Genomic DNA, 20,897 nt, shown 5'->3' with positions numbered 1-20,897 from the left:
AGTCTGCGCATACCGTGGCCCACGGGTCCTCCGGCACTTGGGTTAGCATTTTGCCGGCCGCCTGCATTTGATTAAGTTTAAATCTCATGCAAGTTTGGAATATTCTTACATCGTTTTAGGGCGTCTCTATGCATCCATGGCCAGTAGTATCGGGCTGCCAACCGTGCAATTGTCCTTCTGCTTCGTAGCATCTCCACCACGTTTAGCTGACCCTTTACGCTATCTCTAAGTCGTAGTGCTGTAAGTCCAGGGCCCATCTGGCGATCCTTCCCGAAGGGCTTTCGATGCTGTTGAGCCACTTCAGAGCCATGTGGTCGGTTAATACTTTAAAGTGGTAACCTTCCAGATACCAAGCACTCCTCCGTTTTTGAATAGTTCTTTTCCGCGCCGTTCAGTGTCCGGCTCGAGTAGGAGATTACTTTTTCGGCCTTTTCGGTGTCCTGGGTCAGTATTGCTCCGATTCCGTAGTCGCTGGCGTCTGTTTGTAGGATGAAAGTTCCGGGCATGCTAGCACCGGGTCAGCCACGAGTCTTTACTTCCTTAAACGCCATCTGGTGCTCTGGTGTCCCCTCCCACTTGCTGCCTTTGCGTAGCAGGTCATTTAGGGGTTTTCGGGAAAAATCTGGTACAAACCGGCGGTACCACGACGCTACTCCTAGGTATTGCCAGAGTTCTTTGACGGTCGAGGGTGGTTCCAGTTCAGCGATGGCGGCTACCTTTTCCGGATCTGTTCATATTCCCTCGCTAGTCACTTGATGTCCCAGGTACTGCAGTTCCTTCTTAAAGAATTGGCATTTTTCTGAATTCAGCCTAAGGTTTTCTTCCTTTAGACGCCGGAACACTTCTCTTAGGATTTCCTTGTGTTCTTCTAGCGTGCGACCGATCACTATTTTGTCATCCTGGTAAGCGAAAGCGTGAGGTGACAACTCGGGGCCAATTACTTGGTCCAAAACTCGCTGAAACGTTGCCGACGCCGAGGGAAGTCCGAACTGCATTACCCTCCACTGAAACAGACCTTTGCCTGGTACCGTGAACGTCATATATTGCTTGCTACTCTCTTCCAGTGGGATCTGCCAGTATCCATCCTTCAGGTCCAAACTGCTGATGTACCGCGCTTCCCTTAGTTGATCTAGGATGTAGTTTATGTGGAGCATTGGGTAGGCATCCTTCACTGACTTCGCGTTGATCTGTCTGAAGTCAACACACAGTCTCCACTTGCCTGTCTTCTTTTTCACTCTATTTTCTATTGAACCTATGAACCCCATTTGGAGAAGCTCATCCACCTTTGCGTTGATTTCCCCTTGGACTTTTAAGATCTTGGGGTAGTATCTCTGCTTGATTGGCTTGTCATCCTTCATTTTGAATTGGTGTTCAGCCATATTCGATGTTCCCGTCATTGTGCTAAAGTCTGCCAGCTCTGCTTCCAGGAACGCTGTAGTATCATCCAACTCGATTACTTGTTGAACGACTGCAACCGATAGCTTCTCCTCGAGCCATCCATTGTGTCGTTTCCTAGATGGTATTATGATCTCGTGTCCAGCACACCTTATCTCGGTTCCGACTTGTTTCAGGAAGTTCCATCCCAACACTAACGGATCCACTACCCCGGGTAAAATCAACAGGCTCATGGTCACTTGTTTGTTGCCGAATTTGACCTCCACCTCGAGCTGCGCATCAATTCCGCCGCACCTTCCATCTGTCAACCTAACTTGCCGTCTCGTCCTGGTAATCCTTCCTAGAGCAGCAATATTGTCCGCCAATTCTTCGCTAACGAAGCTTGCCGTTGCTCCGGTGTCGATTGTGGCTTTGTAGCTTTTCCCACCAATCATCACAGCTGCGGACAACTGCTGCTCCTCCTCGATTAGCTTGCCCGTTAGTTTGGAGAGGTAGCATGGTGCGATCCCCGCTCGCCTCTCTGCGGCAGAGATCGCTGGCCGTTTCCCGATCGTTGGCAGCAATCGACGCTCCTGACACCCAACTTGCCGCATATCTAGCAGAATAACAGCCGTTGGTTTCGACAGCCTCTAAACCAACGTCCGTTCCCCCACATTTCCGACAGGCCTTCTGCGGGTCTGTGATATGGGTGGCATCTTGTGGCCTTTGTGTGTTGCTTGGCGGCCTCCACAAGGCATTGTTTGGCTGTCTCTGTTGCTGTGGGGGTGGTGTCCACTGGCCTCCGCGTGGTCCGTCTGTCGTCTAGCTTGGTGTGGTTGTCTGCCTCCTCGCATTTTCTGCATGTGACCTGCGTTGGTGATGCCGACTTGGTCTTTAAGAACTTGTTCTCCTGTGCAAAAACTTTCCGTTCCTTTTAAAGTTCTTCGTGCTCATCGGCTAGGATCATTAGTGTATCCCCGTCCGACACTTTGTACGCTCTTAGGAAGATCCGTAGGCTTGAGGTACAGTTCTCTTTAATGACCCTTAACGTCTCTTTCGTAGAATAGCTAAGTGACCTTACTATCGTCTGCATGTCGATCATTTAGTCCTTGAACAACTCGCCCTTCCCTTAAGCAATTACGGCATCGCTATCTAAGTCCAAGCCGTACGTGTTGGCGGACAATTCTACCTGGTCCAGGAATTCAAATGGTTTTTCCGCCCCGTCGAACCTGAACGACTATTCGCGGACCTATTTAGCGACCTTTGCGTAGTCCGACTGGCTTGGTCTCGGGGTCAGCGCTACTGTTTTCCTATCTTGGCTTGACTCTCTCCTGTGGGACTCTTTTTAATGTTGTCAACGCTCAGGCTAGCCACTAGGTTGTCCCCTTCAGAGTTCGTTAACGTAATGCTTGGCCGGCTCTGTCGTGGTATGTTGCTTCCAGCTCGGCCCAGATGTCGACGAGTTGTGGGTCGTTCTCCGTTCCTGAGTAGTATTCCGACAGTGCCTTCCTCATGTCGTCTAGCCTGCCCTCCAGGGCGACATTAAGCTTCTCTGCGACATGAGCGAAGTCCTCCTTAAGGCGGTTTATCCACTTCTTTCCCATTTTTATTGTGATGTTCTCATGATGTTGTTGATGTTGGGACAATCACGTTGTGCGCCAGATGTAACGAACTGGTTTTGTGTAGTCTCAGAAGACTGTGTGTTCGTCCCACCAAATTTATATGACGTGACTGCCCCGTAGATCAGTGAGAAAACACAGGGTTCGAATGGTGACAGTGGGACTTATTCTCGTGGTATTTGTACAGCGGGTGTGAGGTTGGGCTGGCCTCGGTATCTCCTTGCTCTGGTTCCGCCGGCTGCTAGTGCTTCTCGACCTGGCTTGTCGACGCGTTGACTCGACGTCCGCTGGCTCCTGTGTCTCGGGACGCTCGTAGTGGCCGCCTCTGCTCGCTTGCCGACGCGCTGCCTCGGGGTCGCTTGTCGCGCCTTGGACTCGCCGAGAGTTCGGCCTTGTGGGCTTAGGGAAGCGTCACCGTTCTCAGACTAGGGTGAACAAGCCTTGCTCTACAGCCCAACGCCTTTCGAGGCAATACCTGTCCCTTGCTCTGTCCCGGACGGTCCCGCTAGGTTCTTGCTCAGATCGCGCTGACAGTCAAGGCTATCGCCAGGAAGCTGCCTAGCAGTTCACTTTGCTTTACGCCTAGCGCAGACGAACGTTCCACCCGGCTTCTCCAGGACAACGCCTATTGACTGCTTCAACGGGTCGTTCGCTTGCCCTTCCTGACTAGTAGCTTCCCGTTCTGGCACTCGGGGATTTGGGCGGTTGCTGTTCGGGAACTTCGCCGGTAATCGCAGGGCTCTCCAGGTCAACGCCTCTTGAAACCGCAAATCGATCTACCGCTCGTCCGTCGCGCCAGGTCCTGCTTGGTCGGGCAAGGTACGCTGGGTCTCAGACAACTTTCCTCCCCAAACTGACGGTTCCTCGTCGTAGGACTCTTCCGCTTGTCTCTGACAGACCCGCCGGGCGACTCGCCAGGGTGTGGTCGTGACAAAGTTGGAAAACGAACGCCTTGACTTAGCCGTGTGATGCCTTCCGGAACTCAGCCACTTGTGTCTCAATTCGGAGATTCCTGAAGTCCCAATCCCGAACGTCTCGTCGTGGCGATCTTTCTCCTTGTATGCTTTCCACGGCGCTCTTTCCGACGACTCGCTTTGTTGTGGCTCCCTCGTAGATTACTTGCTTGACTGACTGTTCACTTGGTACTTTAACTGATCTTGAAGGTTTGACTCCTCGTTATCGACTGATCCAGCTGCCAGCGCTCTGCGGCCTTATATAGGGCCTCCGGGTTATTTCCCTTTTGCGCACGGCCCGCTGGATCTCTCCACTCCGAGTCCAAAGTCCGTGCCTCCTGGTTGACCCACTTGTCCTTCACGTACCGCTTCCAACCGATGCAATATTGTCCGCCAATTCTTCGCTAACGAAGCTTGCCGTTGCTCCGGTGTCGATTGTGGCTTTGTAGCTTTTCCCACCAATCATCACAGCTGCGGACAACTGCTGCTCCTCCTCGATTAGCTTGCCCGTTAGTTTGGAGAGGTGGCATTGTGCGATCCCCGCTCGCCTCTCTGCGGCTGAGATCGCTGGCCATTTCCCGATCGTTGGCAGCAATCGACGCTCCTAACACCCACCTTGCCGCATATCCAGCAAAACAGCAGCCGCTGGTTACGACATCCTCTAGCCCAGTGTCCGTTCCCACCGCATTTCCGACAGGCCTCCAGCGGGTCTGTGATATGGGTGGCATCTTGTGGCCTCTGTGTGTTGCTTGGCGGCCTCCACAAGGTATTGTTTGGCTGTCTCTGTTGCTGTGGGGGTGGTGTCCAATGACCTCCGCGTGGTGCGTCTGTTGCCTGCTGTCGTTTGGCTTGGTGTGGTGGTGACCATTGGTCGTTTCCTCGTATGTCCTGGTTATCTGTCTCCTCGCATCTTCTGCATGTCACCTGTGTTGGTGACGCCGACTTGGTCCTTGAGAACTTGTTCTCCTGTGCGAAAACTTCCCGTTCCTTTTCAAGTTCTTCGTACTCGTCTGCTAATATCATCAGCGTGTCCAGGTCCGACACTTTGTATGCCCTTAGGAAGATCCTTAGACTAGGGGTGCAGTTTTCCTTGATGATCCTTAGGGTCTCTTTAGCGGAGTAATTAAGTGGCCTCAGCATCGTCTGCATGTCGATCATGTAGTCCTTGAACGACTCGCTGAAGCCCTGCTTCCTTTGCCGGACCTGGTCCGCCAGCCTGGTGAAGAAATCTCTTGGCAGGAAATATGTGTGGAAACTTTCAATGAATTCTGCCCAAGTTCTCCACTGCTTATTGTTGGCGATGAACCATTTCAAAGCCCTTCCTTTTAGCAACTCAGGCATCGCTCGAGGGATCATATCGAGCTCCAAACCGTACGTGTTGGCGGACCATTCTACTTGCTCCAGGAACTCGAATGGTTTTTCCGCCCCGTCGAACCTGAACGACCATTCACGGACCTGTTTAGCGACCTTTGCATAGTCCGACTGGCTTGGTCTCGGGGTTAGCGCTGCTGTTTTCTTATCTTGGCTTGATTCTCTCCTTTGGGCCTCTTTTCGCCTGTTGTCAATGCTAAGGCTTGCCACTAGGTTGTCCCCTTCAGCGTTCGTTAACGTAATGCTTGGGCCGGCTCTGTCGTGGTATGTCGCCTCCAGCTCGGCCCAGATGTCGACGAGTTGTGAATCGTTCTCTATTTCTGAGTAGTATTCCGATAGTGCCTTCCTCATGTCGTCTAGCCTGCCCTCCAGGGCGACATTAAGCCTCTGTGCGACATGGGCGAAGTCCTCCTTCTTGAGGCGGTAAATCCACTTCTTTCCCATTTTTATTGTGCTGTTCTCACTGTTGGGACAATCGCGTTGGGTGCCAGATGTAACGAACTGATTTTGTGTCTGCTCGCTACGAGATTCGTGCGGCTAGCTCAGAAGATTGTGTGTTCGTCCCACCAAATTTATAGGACGTGACTGCATCGTAGATCAGTGAGTAAACAAAGGGGTTCAAATGGCAACAGTGGGATTTATTCTCGTGGTATTAGTACAGCGGGTGTGTGGCTGGGCTGACTTCGGTATCTCCTTGCTCTGGTTCCGCCGTGCTCTGGTTCCTTGCTCTGGCTTGACGCGTTGACTCGGCTTCCGCTGGCTCCTGGGTTTCGGGACGCTTGTAGTGGCCGCCTCTGCTTGCTTGCCGACGCGCTGCCTCGGGGTCTCTTGTTGCGCCTTAGACTCGCAGAGAGTTCGGCCTTGTGGGCTTAGGGAAGCGTCACCGTTCTCAGACTAGGGTGAACAAGCCTTGCTCTCCAGGCCGACGCCTTTCGAGGCAATACCGGTCCCGCTAGGTTCTTGCTCAGATCGCGCTGACAGTCCAGGCTGTCGCCAGGAAGCTGCCTAGCAGTTCACTTCGCTTTACGCCTAGCGCAGACGAACGTTCCACCCGGCTTCACCCTAATGCTTATCGTCCGTGACGCGCCTGCGCTCCCCAATGAGCTCCGCGCGGCGATGGTAACGTGGCTGCCGGAAATGTCTGCTGGCGTCGCTGCCGATGTCTTCTGCGTTGTCTCCTGACCAGTAGCTTGTCGTTCTGGCACTCGGGGAGTTGGGCGGTTGCTGTCCAGGAACTTCGCCGGTAATAGCAGGGCTCTCCAGGCGTCCGCCTCTTGAAACCGCAAATCGATCCACCGCTCGTCCTTCACGCCAGGTCCTGCTTGGTCGGGCAAGGTACGCTGGGTCTTATACAACTTTCCTCCCCGAGCTAACGGTTCTTCGTCGTAGGCCTCTTTCGCTTGACTCTGACAGACCCGCCGGGCGATTCGCCAGGGTGTGGTCGTGACAAAGTTGGAAAACAAACGCCTTGACTTAGCCGTGTGATGCCTTCCGGACAAGTGGCTTGTGTCTCGGAGATTCCTGATGTATAATTCCGAACGTCTCGACGTGGCGATCTTGCTCCTTGTATGCTTCCCACGGCGCTGCTTCCGACAACTCGCCTTGTTGTAGCTCCCTCGTAGATTACTTGGTTGACTGACTATTCACTTTGGTATTTTAACTGATCTTGACTCCTCGTGATCGACTGATCCAGCTTCCAGCGCTCTGTGGCCTTATATAGGGCCTCCGGGAACCGTTATTTCCTTTTTGGGCACGGCCCGCTGAATCTTTCCACCCCGGGTCCAAAGTCCGTGACTCCTGTTTGACCAACTTGTCCTTTACGTATCGCTTCCAACCGATGTTCTGCCCACTACTGCCGTCCCGTTGATTCCTGTGATGCTTGTGGCACGCCTGTGTGCCGCTCCACTGCCTAGATGTGGCACTTCTTCTCCCGATCCAAAGTTCACGGGAGAAACCTAAGTACGGTGGAGTCCCGTTATCCCCACATAGCACTCTTGCTCTGCCCGGCAAGTCTCCACTCTCTCCTTATCCGCTCCTTGGTCTCCAAACTCTCTGGATCTCCATCCTTGGTCTCCAAACTCTCTCGTTCTCCATCCTTGGTCTTTAAACTCTCTCGTTCTCCATCCTTGGTCTCCAAACTCTCTCGTTCTCCATCCTCTCCTCGCCGCGCCGTTACTACGCGAATTCGCCGCGTACCTGGTAAGCGGCCGGCCATCTGCTGCTGCTGCTGCTTAACACATTAATTAATGAGCTCAAGCAGAGGTTTTCTTATAGAGTAATTGTAATATTTATTTTATAAGTTCCAAATTCTTAATTAAAGTTGCCAGATAATTTTGAAATTTTTCAACAAATTGATTTGTTTTCCGTCAACAAAATATGTCCAAAGAAGGGTGAAATTTTGCACATCCTCTAGCACTTAAAGTTTGAATCGGCAAATATTGAAGAGATTCTCTTCCAATACAAAAACGTCCATCTTATAAAATGGTCCAAAATAATGGATACCACAAGTTTATGGGCCAAAGTGTCTAACTACGTGGATGCAGCAGGAAATAAAAGATTTTCGACACTAGCATCATTTGCGTTAAGCCTTTTATCGTTGCCATGGTCGAATGCAGAGGTGGAAAGAGTGTTCAGCCAAATGAACAATGTGAAAACTAAGCTGCGAAATAGAATGGCCGTTGAAACATTAAACTTAATTTTACACATTAGGTATTTTATCTGTTCAACCCATATTTTAAAATATTAATAGCATAAAATATCATAGTTGTAGATTCGGACTATGCAGGGAAAATAAATGCTGTCATAACTATGAAGTCCCAGCGATTGCCTAAAAAAGATTGGAACCAATCAGACTTAAAAAAATTCAGCAGAAGAGGACATGATTGACGAAATTTACGAACTACTCAAAAATACTTAATAAGTAAATCAAATTAATAAAACTATCGTTTCACTAACACAGCTTTATATTTTAGCTATCATCCAAATTTTCTGGTGGCTTCTAGCTTTTTTCATATGTTACTTTAGCTTTTTATGACCAGAAGAGTTGGCAACTTTGCGGCGGTGTTCTTCGTGCTCGGAGAGATTACTCAGTACAATCCATATTGTCAACACCTTGACTCACGTTGGAAACCTCCTCAGGAAGTGCAGTTAGCTGAACCCGATTTTTATTCGGAGTGTCTATCTTTTTTGACTTAATTATGGCGAGGTCACATCAAGTTAGGAAATGATTGGCCACAGACCTTGTTTGGCTGTGAGACTTCAGTTTCTCGAGCCGGATGTCTCTGTTAGTCAAGAAGCAATCGCCGAAGACTGACGCCAGGGATACATTAACAAATTTTGTTTATCGATTTTGGGAATGTAAAGAGGCTTAACCCGCTAGGTGCAATTTCACACCAGAAGAAAAGAAATGCGAAAGGATCTTCATTTCTAGCGAGAGCGTCCGGAAAATTGTTAAGACACCATTCATCGACTTGCATCCTGAACTAGGAGACTCCTACCAGTCGGCCCTTTCACGATTTCTCAATTTTGAAAGGAGGTTAGCACGAAACACTTGCTTAAAAAAACAATATGAACAATTAATTTATCCAAGAGTATATGGAACTACGTCATTTGGAAGTGGTCGATTCATATGCAGTCTGAGAAGTGACATACTTCATGCCTCATCACCTAGTGCTTAGTCCAGACAGTGAGACGACAAAACTCCGCGTCGTCTATTAGTGCTTCTTAAAAATCAAGTAACGAGAAGTCTTTAAATGAGAACATGCCAGTGGGAGCAAAGCTGCAATCTGAGCTGTTTGACATCCTGGTGGATTTAGGTTTTATAAATATGCTATTAGAGCGGATATTGCTTGGATGTATAGACAGGTTTCGGTAGAAGCATGACATTGCAATTTTCAATGTATCCTACGGCGCAGCAGCCAGCAGCTTCCTATACAGGCTTGAAGACTTAGGACAGTTACATATGCTACAATCGCGGAACCTTTCTTGGCAGTGCGTTGTCTCATTCATTTCGCAGAAGGGCATGCGGAACCAGAAAAGAAGTTAACTTCGGCACGCCGAAGTTTTTATACCCATTTTATGTACAGAGCTTGCCGATATTTAGAAAACTAAAAACTAAATATAACAAGGAAGAACGCTATAGTCGAGTACCTCGACTATCAGATACCCGTTACTCAGCTAAAGGGACCAAAGGAAAATTGAGATATGCAAGCAGCAAAGTGAGATTTAAATGCGCCACCTACCGGCGGTAGACAGATTTTAGCGTTGTGGGCGTTAGAGTGGGCGTGGCAAAGTTTTTAGGTATTGCCGGAGCTCTTTGACAGTCGATGGTGGTTCTAGTTCGGCGATGGCGGCTACTTTTTCTGGATCTGTTCCTATTCCCTCGCTAGTCACTCGATGACCCAGGTACAGCAGCTCCTTTTTGAAGAATTGGCATTTTTCTGGATTCAGCCTCAGATTTGCCTCCTTTAGACGCCGGAACACTTCCCTCAGGTTTTTTTTGTGTTCTTCCAGCGTGCGACCGATCACTATTATGTCATCCTGGTAAGCGAATGCGTGAGGTGACATCTCGGGGCCAATTACTTGGTCCAAGACTCGCTGAAACGTTGCCGACGCCGAGTGAAGTCCGAACGGCATTACCCTCCACTGAAACAGACCTTTGCCTGGTACCGTAAACGCTGTAAATTGCCTGCTACTTTCTTCCAGTGGGATCTGGATCCATCCTTCAGGTCCAAACTGCTGATGTACCGCGCTTCTCTTAGTTGATCTAGGATGTAGTTTATGCGGGGCATTGGGTAGGCATCCTTCACTGACTTCGCGTTGATCTGCCTGAAGTCGACACACAGTCTCCACTTGCCTGTCTTCTTTTTCACCATCACGATGGGGGAGCTGTATGGGCTCTTTGAATGCTCTATGAACCCCATTTGGAGAAGCTCGTCCACCTTCGCATTGATCTCCCCTTGAACTTTCGGATTCTTGGGATAGTATCGCTGCTTTATTGGTTTGTCGTCTTTCATCGTGATCTGATGCTCTGCCATGTTTGATGCTGCTGAAAGACGATAGCTCTGCCTCCAGGAATTTCGTCGTGTCGTCATCTTCGCTTGCCCGTTGTACGACTGCCACCGACAACTTTTCCTTGAGCCATCCCTTGTGACGATTCCTGGCCGGTATTATCACTTCGTGTCCAGCGCACTTAATTTCGGTACCGACTTGTGTTAGAAAATTCCATCCCAACACCAACGGATCCACTACTTCTGGTAAAATCAACAGGCTAATGGTCAGTTCTTTGTTGCCGAATTTGACCTCCACCCCGAGCTGCGCATTAATTCCGCCGCATCTTCCGTCTGTCAACCTAACTTGCCGTCTCGTCCTTGCAATCCTTTCTAGAGCAGCATGATTGTCCGCCAGTTCTTCGCTCACGAAGCTTGCCGTTGCCCCCGTGTCGATTGTGGCTTTGTAGCTGCTCCCACCAATCATAACCGCTGCGGACAACTGATGTCCCTCTTCGATTAGCTTGCCAGTTAGTTTGGAGAGGTAGCTCTGTGCGACCCCCGCTCGTCTCTCTGTGGCTGATATCGCTGGCCATTTCCCGCTCGTTGGCTGCACTCGACGCTCCTGACACCCGCTTTGCCGCATACCCAGCAGAATAACAGACGTTGGTTACATCTTGTGGCCTCTGTGTGGTGCTTGGCGGCCTCCACAAAGTATTGTTTGGCAGTCTCTGTTGCTGTTGGGATGGTGTCCATTGTATAAAACGAAACAACTTTATACCACAAATAAAAAAAAATTGTTAGTCATAGTAAGGACTTTAAAAAATCTGTGATATTATTTATATAGAGTAATTGGCATAGAAAATTCAACCGTAGAAATGAAAAGATGGTATTCCTTCATAGAAAGTCTTACCACAAAAATAATACACAAACTAGGAACAATAAATGTTGTAGCCGATGCATTATCACGAATACAAATAAATAATGTTACAAACAGCGATAGAAGATTTATATTATGTTCAAGTACCTTTAAAAAATAATTTTTACTAATAATTTTTTTTTACTCGAATTTTTCACCAGATCCTAGAAAACGCAGAAGATAGTGCTATAATAAATGAAAAAATACACAATCGCGCTCATAGGGGACTAGACGAAAATATAACAAATCAGTTGATTATATTATTGGCCCAATTTATATACAAATCTAAAAGAATGTATTATAAATTGTAAAATTTGCAATGAAAACAAATATAGCAGACACCCAGTGCCAGCTAAAGAAGGTAGGAGTAGGTGGGTAGGTAGTTAAAGAAATTCAAAATAAATTAAACATTGAAAATAAGATAATAAAATTACTTCAACAATTTCCGCAAGATAAAGTACTTATGACCGAAAATGAACCGCGAGTTACCTCAGCACAATTTAAATCTTTTGCACAAAGGTGCCGATTAACTTTACACTACGCAGACCCGAGGCACAGTACTTCAAACGGACATGTTGAAAGGGCACATTCGCCATTAACAGAATTAGCTCGCTGCTTAAAAGAAGAATTTAATCCAACCGATTATATTGAGATCGTTATAATAGTCACTCAGGAATAAATTCAGAGTATTCATTCCACGACGACCCAAAATCCTTTTGACGTTTTTTGAATATATTGACCAGTTCAGAAATAATTGATACTCGAACCATGAATTTGTTCTGTTCAAGGACAACAAGGATATTCTTACTTATGAATCTTACAACGATTTATTTCACGTAACTAATTTATGTTTTTATAAAGAAATAATAAATAAGAATCAAATAAAATAAAAAGGGATTCTAACAAGAAGTCACAATGGAAAATTTAATTCGATGAAGAAGTAATCGAATTAATTTTGTCACAGTTAATATCAACTAGATCAAAAAGGTAATAAATGAGTTAGGGAAAAAGTCCGTTTTTGCAAATGTAATAGAATGATAGAACGTTTTAAAGAAAAAAATTCACTATTAATAGAGCTTAAGGGCCAGGGCACTATATCAACAAAACTTGTTCGGAAGCCTCAAACGTTCAGTATGCGGGACCTCCTTTAAAAAGGAAGTTGGCATCTGAGCTGGCCATAGAAAAAGTTAATTCAACACCATTTTACAGCTTACAATGTAGCAAAGAATTCACATGAAGAATTAACGGGATTAGTTTTGAAAGAAGTTTTGAAGACACCTATAAGCGCTGATAATGCTTAAGCATTTTTAATTGAAAACGGGCTAACAAAGGAACAGTATATAAACACAAAAGTCCATAACATGCGTCACAGATGTGATATTTATCCCTCTTACCTTGAAGAAGCAAAAGCAAAATTACAGTGCAGACTAAAAGTTGTCAACTTTTCTGAAACAAAAGCTGAAGTAGCACTACAAAGTTTACTAAACCCTACTTCAGACCGTATACTTCAAATGCAAGAAGAGGTTATTGATGTGGCGCTTTTAAAACACCACGGGAATATAAGGTGTACATTAACTGTCAGTTACGAATTCGATGGCTCATCAGGCCAAAGTATTTATAAGCCACCATTTGAACAATCTGAAACTGTTGGCCTTGACCAATCTCTCTTTGTAACAAGTAATTTGGAAAAAAAAGTGTCTTTTCTTTTGATGTAATAGTGAGCCCAGTAAATTAAAGTCTAACGCCAATAAAATAAAAATAAAAATGTATTTTTTTTAATCAACGATTAATTATAAAATTAATTTGCATTAACGATGTGATTATTGTCATAGCATTGAAAAAAGTCGACTTATTTATTATTGTTTTAGCAGTTGTTGACCTGTCAATGCGTATAATTGTGTAAATCTAAACTTCCTTAAATAGTTATGGAACAAATTTTCTAAAGTCTTTATAGACTGGATTTTCAGCATTCTATCAAATCGTGTTTAAAAACTTGGAAACGCTATACAAGTAACGAAAGGTGGGATTCCTCAGGGAGCCTGCCTCCCTCCAATAGTGTTTATCCTTTCCACAGAAATATTCCATCATATTAATGATGCCCAGATTATGCAATTTGCTTATGATTTTATCATAATTTTCTCAGGAAAAGCTTTCAACAGCACGGTCAACAAGTCGCAAAGCAAACTAACTGTTTTTAACCTACTCTTTAAGGACCTTGGTTTCTCCATTAACCAAGGCAACTATTTGTTAATGTCAGCAGAGGTTGTAAAAAGTTGCCATCTCGACCTTCGATATAGAAACACTGAATAGCTTAGACGTTTGTGAAGCGATTGGCTTTTTGGAAACGTCAATTCAGTACAATTTGAGCCATGAATTACTTAACACCAATAGAACGCGTCGAGGTGGTGACTTTGTTTATCGAAAACGGGCGTTCAATTGTGAAAACGCAGCGTGCGTATCGACGAAAGTACAGAGGCAAAAAAGCGCCTTCCGACAATAGTATTCGTCATTTGGCTGAGAGTTTTTTTGAACACGGTTCAGTGGCGAACCGTGGGCCACACAACTGACCACGTCCGAGGCGCTCCAGTGCTGTCATAGCGGCTGTACGGGATAGTGTTGAGGAGGACCTCACCGTATCGTACCAGCGGCGTTCGCAGCATTTAATCTTTAGTGGCACCACGATGCAGCGTATTTTGAAAGTCTTGGGAATGTTTCCGTACAAAATACAGATAACTCAACGATTTTTTGGCATGCAATTTTGATGACCGACGAAGCGCATTGAGAGTCCTCACTTCATTTATGAGGATCCATTACATGAAAAAAGAATGACAGTTTGTGCCTCAACCATCATCGGCCCTTACTTTACTTACTACCACCGCGTTCGCCGGATTTGACCCCGCCGGACTTCTTTTTGTGAGGTTATCTAAAGAGCAAAGTGTACACGAGCAAGCCCAAGACCATCACACAGATAGTACTCGCACCGAAATGGCCAATATATCGGCCGATATGCTCGAAAAAGTCATGGAAAATGCTCGAAAAAACTATTTTTGCCATCAAGAACAACGGTGGCCATTTGGTCGACATTTTATTCAAAAACTAATTCATTTTCCATGAATTTTGGTTTTTTTTTCCAAGGGTATTCAATGTTTTAATACCGAAGCTTGAGTTGGGCACCATGTATATAGCTGTCGAGAATGTGGCTATGCCAAGTCAATAAAGCTTTGTGTTTCTGAGAACAACCCTTTCTGGCAATATGCCTCATAATGTTCAGTATAAAGAAGATAAAAGCCAAAAAAACAGTTATAAAATCCTTCACTACGCCACTACTATCAAGACTGGGATAAAGCCTTAAATCAGCACACGTATGTTATCTTCAAATCATTCGTAAGAAGCAAGCAAAAGCTTAGAAATTGCTGAAGTTGGAGCTCTAAGAGGATGTGTAGGTTGTCTCCTGGCACGAGCAAGCATAAAATCTTCGTACTTGCCGCCTATCTTCAGGGCAAAATTGTTGACCGCCAAAGAATGGTTTAAAGTGAAAGCCCAAAACAAGGTGTTTTTCGATGGTACCAGGTTTTTCCTGGCTAAAAGAATATACACCAACACATTGGTTTCATTTTTTGACAAAACCAAAATACGTGACCTTTTTTAGTTATCTAGGAACTTTTTCCATTTTATGTGAAAATCATAGACGAATATTCTAGGAAAACATGGAATATAATTTCCATAGATGCTTCAGTAGGTCCTGAATCAAGTGGCAATGGGTTACCCAGTTTTCATAAACATTTTTTCGACACTCCGCTCTCCTTTGTAAAAGCTGAACTAGCAAGAATTAAATTTGATTCTGTCTTTTAAAAATCTAAGTAAAAATACGCTGTAATATTATGTAACTGCCTTGGTGCTAAAAAATTATTTTAAAAAAAAATCTGCGTGTATCGCGTATATAAAATCGGGTGTACTAAGGCTAGAACTATTTTGGGTACCTGGCCACAAGGGCATAGTAATTAACGAAAAGACTGACCTTATTGTCAAATCAGCAATTCAACGAGAAATATACATAAAATTTAACATCAAAGACCCGCATAGAGAAATTAGGAAACTCCTAGAAAAGAACTGAAATGAGGATAATAAGCAAAAGTTTTTAAGCAAGGGATCCAGTTTATAAATGCTTTTTTTAACATTCCATAAAAGCCTTGGTACTATGACCTAAAATGCAACGCCAAAAGAATAAAAGTACTTAACAGACTTATGGTGGAATCAACGTAAGACAAGGATTTTCTTCCCAAAATATATGCAAAAAATACGAAATTATGTGATCGTTGTAATATAACTAAATATGTATGTATGTATTTATAAAATGTATATATACGATTTGAAGACATTACAACGACTTAAAGGAATTATTCCAATTAAGACAGTTGGCAAAATGTAGAAATAGAGGTAGCCTACATTTTTAATTCTAGCTCACTTTCACTTCTTAGTAATATCTAAAATCTTTGGCGTTTTGCAAACTAACCACCAGTCAAGCTCAATAAAGGAAAGCCTCAGGATCACCTTCTGTGATCTAAGACTGGGTCATTCAAAGTGACGTAGCAGTCCATATATGATCACGTCTCACACGCATCGCACAACCTTGGAGGCTTCAGAAGATTGTGACACCAAGCTGTCTTCAAACAACCACTACATCTGCCGAAAGATTGCGACACCTAATCTGTATACGAAGGCGTATCGCGCATATACCCTTAAACCACCCGTTTATGGTCAATGTGGCAGTGTTGCTACGACCAAAAAACCGATCATCCCTTCTATAACTTAAATCTAAGAAATAGGTGCCAAGTTCGTGCTTAATGATATGCATTAGTCATTTTTCACTGTAAGTGAAATCGAGGCGACGTATTATTGCGTCGAAATTCAATACCGTTCCAAAAAAGGCCAGCCTGATAATGGCGTAAGCCATTATGCCGACGAAATATTTGGTAAGCGGTGACGGTCGCTTGTTTCCAAGAAACATTATTCTTTGGCTCCCGAGAATTCCGGCAAATATTTACATGGTCCACAATCTGTATGTCCTTATATACCTTTATTTCTGGTGCCTGTGCCGAAGCCGGTTCGATGCGAACCGCTGCGGCGGCGGTGTGCATCAATTGTTTGGTGTAATTCTTGTTCCTTACGCTGGTTCTGGCCGTATGCTCTGCTAGGGCGTTCCTGACAATCTTAAGCTGGTCGCGGTCCATGACTGAGGCTTTGGGAGGGTCTGCGATCGCAAAATTCGTACAGGGTTGCCCATATTCGACGGACCCATCTGACGACGCCATAACTTTTGACAGAGATGCCAGATCGCTTAATGACATACCGCGTTTGAAGCGTCAGTCCAAGCAGATTTTTACCATGGAACAATACACGCCACGCGAGCGCTCTGAAATAGTTGAAATTTACATTCAACAGAACAAGTCAATTGTGAAAACCCAACGTGCTTTTAAAAAATTAAAAAATATGAAAAGTGCGCCTTCTAAGAACACCATTAAGCGTTTATACGAAAAATTTACGACTGGTGAGGCTCTTTCTAATCCGAAGAGGCCAAATAAAAGTCGACCAAGGCGATCGGACGAGAATATCGCTGCCGTACGAGCCAGTGTTGAGATGTCCCCAAGAACATCCCAAAAACGCCGTTCTCAGCAGTTGGGCATGGCTCGGTCCACTTTACAACGGATTATTCGCGTTGATTTGCATTTGTTCCCGTACAAAATTCAATTGACGCAAAGATTGTTGCTTACGGACAAGCCTCGTCGATTGGAATGGGCCCAAAGAGTCATCGAAATGGCCGAAGATGACGATCAATTTTGGAACAAAATTATCATGTCCGATGAAGCCCATTTCACATTGAATGGGACCGTAAATAAGCAAAATTGCCGTATTTACGCCACTGAAAATCCTGAGAAGATTCAAGAAGTGCCTCTTCACGACGAAAAAGTCACAGTTTGGTGCGGCGTTAGTTCGAAAAAGGTCATTGGGCCGTTTTTCTTCCAAAATGAAAATGGCCATGCTGTTACCATCAACCAGGAGCGTTATCGCGACATGATGACCAATTTTGTGATGCCAATTATTCGTCGAAAGCGTATGAGGCAGTTCTGGTTTCAACAAGACGGCGCTCCACCGCACACAAGTCGCATAACAATCGATTTTCTGAAGAAATTGTTTCCGGGCCGTTTGATGTCGAAAAGTGGTGATTTGGACTGGCCACCGCGTTCGCCCGATTTGACGCCGCCTGACTTCTTCTTGTGGGGATATTTGAATCAAAGGTTTACGTTAACAAGCCAAGGACCCTAGAAGAGCTCAAGGACAACATTCGTGAAGAAATAGCCGCTATTCCGGCCGAAATGTTGGCGAAAACGATGGAAAATGCTGCAAAAAGGGCACAATACGCCATCAACGCCAGAGGCGGCCATTTGAAAGATATCATATTCAAAAATTGATGTAAACAAATCTACTTGGAACAAATTAAATGATTAAGATTGCCAACCGCCAAATTTTTATTTTTTTCTTTGATTTTAAAAAAAAAAACATGGGTCCGTCGAATATGGGCAACCCTGTATTACCGCGCAGATGGAACGACAAAAGAATCAAAAGAAACAAAATGCAAACGAAAGGAATATACGAGTATGTGTATATATACAAGGTGAGTTCCAAAGTAAACAGGACTTTTAAAAAAAAGACAAAACAAATAGTTTTTTCGGCAAAATCAATTTATTTTATTCAAAATAGTCTCCTTCTGCTTTAATACAGCGTTTTGCACGGGTCAAAAGCATGTCGAACGAGTGTTTTAGCTCGTTGCCTGGTATGGCCGCCAGTATGCCGGTGCAAGCCTTTTGAATGGCCTCTACGTCTGCATAACGCTTTCCTTTCATCGGCAAATGCATTTTTCCGAAAAAGTAGAAGTCGCACGGTGCCATATCAGGTGAATACGGGGAGTGGTTGATGGTTAAAATGTGATTTTTGGTCAAATAGTCGGCCACAAGCGTCGATCGATGAGGCGGCGCATTATCGTGCAACAAACGCCAACTTCCATCTTCGCGATATTCGGGCCGAACACGTCGAATACGGCGCACCAAACGCTTCAAAACTCCAAGGTAGAATATCGCATTAATGTTTTGGCCGGTTGGAACAAATTCTTTGTGGACAATACCCTTGGAATCATAAAAACAAATCAGCATTGTCTTCACTTTTGACTTCTCCAGGCGCGATTTTTTGGGTTTCGTCTCGTCCGGCGCCTTCCATTCAACACTCTGGCGTTTCGTTTCGGGATCATATTTAAAACACCACGTTTCGTCACCAGTCACAATCTTGTAAAGGAAGTTCGGGTCTTTTTGTGCCTCTTTAATGATGTCCTTCGAATGTTGAATTCTGAGCAATTTTTGGACGTCAGTCAATTTGTGCGAAACAAACCGTGCACACACCTTTTGTAAGCCCAAATGTTCGGTGAAAATGCGATAAATCGATGTTTTGGAGATGTTCAATTCTATTTCCATGAATTTCAATGATGATTTCGTCTCATTTTTTTGTGAATTCACGCACAGTTTCGATGGAATTTTCGGTGATCACGGATTTTGGTTGGCCCACATGTTCATCGTCATTTATGTCCTCACGACCACTTTGAAAACTTTGAAACCACTCGTGCACTCTGCTACGGGATAGGCAATCATCGCCATAAACTTGTTTCATCAATTGAAACGTTTCGGTAAAAGTTTTACCAATTTTAAAACAAAATTTAATGTTGGCTCTTGGTTCGAAGCTCATTTTCGCACCGATGACAAAAACATACTGACACTTAAAACGCAACAACCTCACTTCCAATATATGAAATGTCATGTTTTTACTGGAAGTCGATAAACGATAGCAGATTCTACCGCACCAGTTGACATATAGATGGCGCCACTAGAGGGCGCTAGATTCAAAAAGTCCTGTTTACTTTGGAACTCACCTTGTATTCTTGATCAACATGACTAGACGAGTCGATCTAGCCATGTCCGTCTGTCCGTCCGTTTCAACGCAAGCTAGTCTCCTCTTAGTTTTAAAGCTATCGGGCTGAAACTTTGGTGTTTTTTAACATATAAACTTCTACGCTCGGAAATAACATTTTTTAATTAGATCTGAATTTCGGATTAAATTGTATGAAAATCGGACGACTAAATCATATAGCTGCCATAGGAACGATCGGAAAATTGGTGGGAAAATAATATGAAACAAATTATAGCTTCGGTGTTTGTATACCCGTTACTCGTAGAGTAAAAGGGTATACTAGATTCGTCGGAAAGTATGTAACAGGAAGAAGGAATCGTTTCCGACCCCATAAAAAAATTCTTGATCAGGATCACTAGTCGAGTCGATGTAGTCATGTCCGTCTGTCCGTATGAACGCTTATGATCTCGAAAACTATAAGAGCTAGAATGTTGGCACTTAGCGTGCAGATTCTTGGCCTTCCCACGCAGCGCAAGCACAAAAACCGTTCTAGCGCCCACAGTTTTATAATATTTTGTACTTGGGCTTCCTGCGCAGCGCAAATTTGTTTCAGTCGGGTGACGCGGCCACTCCAAAAACGACTTTATATTTTCTCTTTTATGGCTGCACAAAATTAGAATTGAAATTTCCTAAATTCAGTTTATTACAATCATTTCACAAAAATCAATAATTTATTCATGAATTATTTTTTTTTAATTTGGTTTTTTTAATTTGTTTAATAAAAATGTTAGTCAATGGATAACTCGGATATGGTGTTTTTATTTATTACAGACTTAAAATCAGTATAAGCTTAAAATTCCACTTACATTTTTTTTTTATAATTTCTTACGGAATATTATAATATAATCTTAGAGCTAACATAAAGTTACAAAATACTGGGTCAGCAAACTTTGCTGAGCAAAGTGTTAACATACATAGTTAACTTGAATCATTTTTGTAGTTTCAGCTTAAAAATAAATAAACAATAATGGTTTCAATTCTTCATCTATGTTAAAAACAGCCTTTTACAGAACGTCGCCCGCATTCCGGAATTTGAACAACTATGGCGTGATATACTTTACAATCCAAAAAGCTTACATCCAACCTTCAACGGTATTTGGCACCTACTTCAAATTCGGACAAGTCGAAGGTTCCTGCAATGCCGTCTACTGCCAGAAATGGAACGAAAAATTAGCTTTCTAGCATCGTCAGTGAAGTTTGGAAATCAAAAGAGATACCAGGATTGGTTTCAGGACAAATATTTCGCAACACCTGAGTCTCACAGCTTACGCTCAGATCTAATTCGGTTTATCATTAATGTAATCCATCCGACTAACGATATGTTATGTTCAGATATTATACCGAGATGGGCAATTATAGGCTGGCTCATATCATCCTGCACAAATCCAATTGCGTCGGCCAATGCAAAGTTGTCATTGTTTTACGATTGGTTATTTTTTGATCCAGCTAAAGATAATATTATGAACATAGAGCCTGGAATTCTGGTTATGTACCACTCGATTAGAAATCATCCCTTTGTCAGTAGTACGCTGTTGGATTTCCTATGTCGAATTACAAAACACTTTTATGTGAAACATGAAGATAGAATTCGAATGGGAGTTTACAATTCATTGAAATTAATTCTGGATAAGCAGGTAAATTCCAAAATGTGAAAACAATA

At 44.3% G+C, this 20,897-nt stretch overlaps 1 protein-coding gene across 6 annotated transcripts in view; it reads left to right on the top strand.

Annotated features, from left to right (window-relative positions):
- LOC119562466 (integrator complex subunit 3 homolog) overlaps positions 1-20,897 on the top strand; it is a 92,601-nt gene that overhangs the window by 66,452 nt on the left and 5,252 nt on the right. For 5 of the 6 annotated variants that reach the window (XM_037875656.1, XM_037875653.1, XM_037875654.1 and 2 more), the window contains one exon: positions 20,238-20,871. The exons of the other annotated variant lie outside the window; for it this stretch is intronic. In XM_037875656.1, coding sequence (XP_037731584.1) covers positions 20,238-20,871 — 634 coding nt within the window. The remainder of the gene's footprint in view (positions 1-20,237; positions 20,872-20,897) is intronic. 6 annotated transcript variants of the gene reach the window in all.

The sequence above is a fragment of the Drosophila subpulchrella genome, unplaced genomic scaffold (genome assembly GCF_014743375.2).
Source record: "Drosophila subpulchrella strain 33 F10 #4 breed RU33 unplaced genomic scaffold, RU_Dsub_v1.1 Primary Assembly Seq50, whole genome shotgun sequence".
In the NCBI taxonomy this organism is placed as follows: domain Eukaryota; kingdom Metazoa; phylum Arthropoda; class Insecta; order Diptera; family Drosophilidae; genus Drosophila; species Drosophila subpulchrella.
Note: the sequence above shows the minus strand (reverse complement) of the source record. Positions and strands in the feature narration are given on the sequence as shown.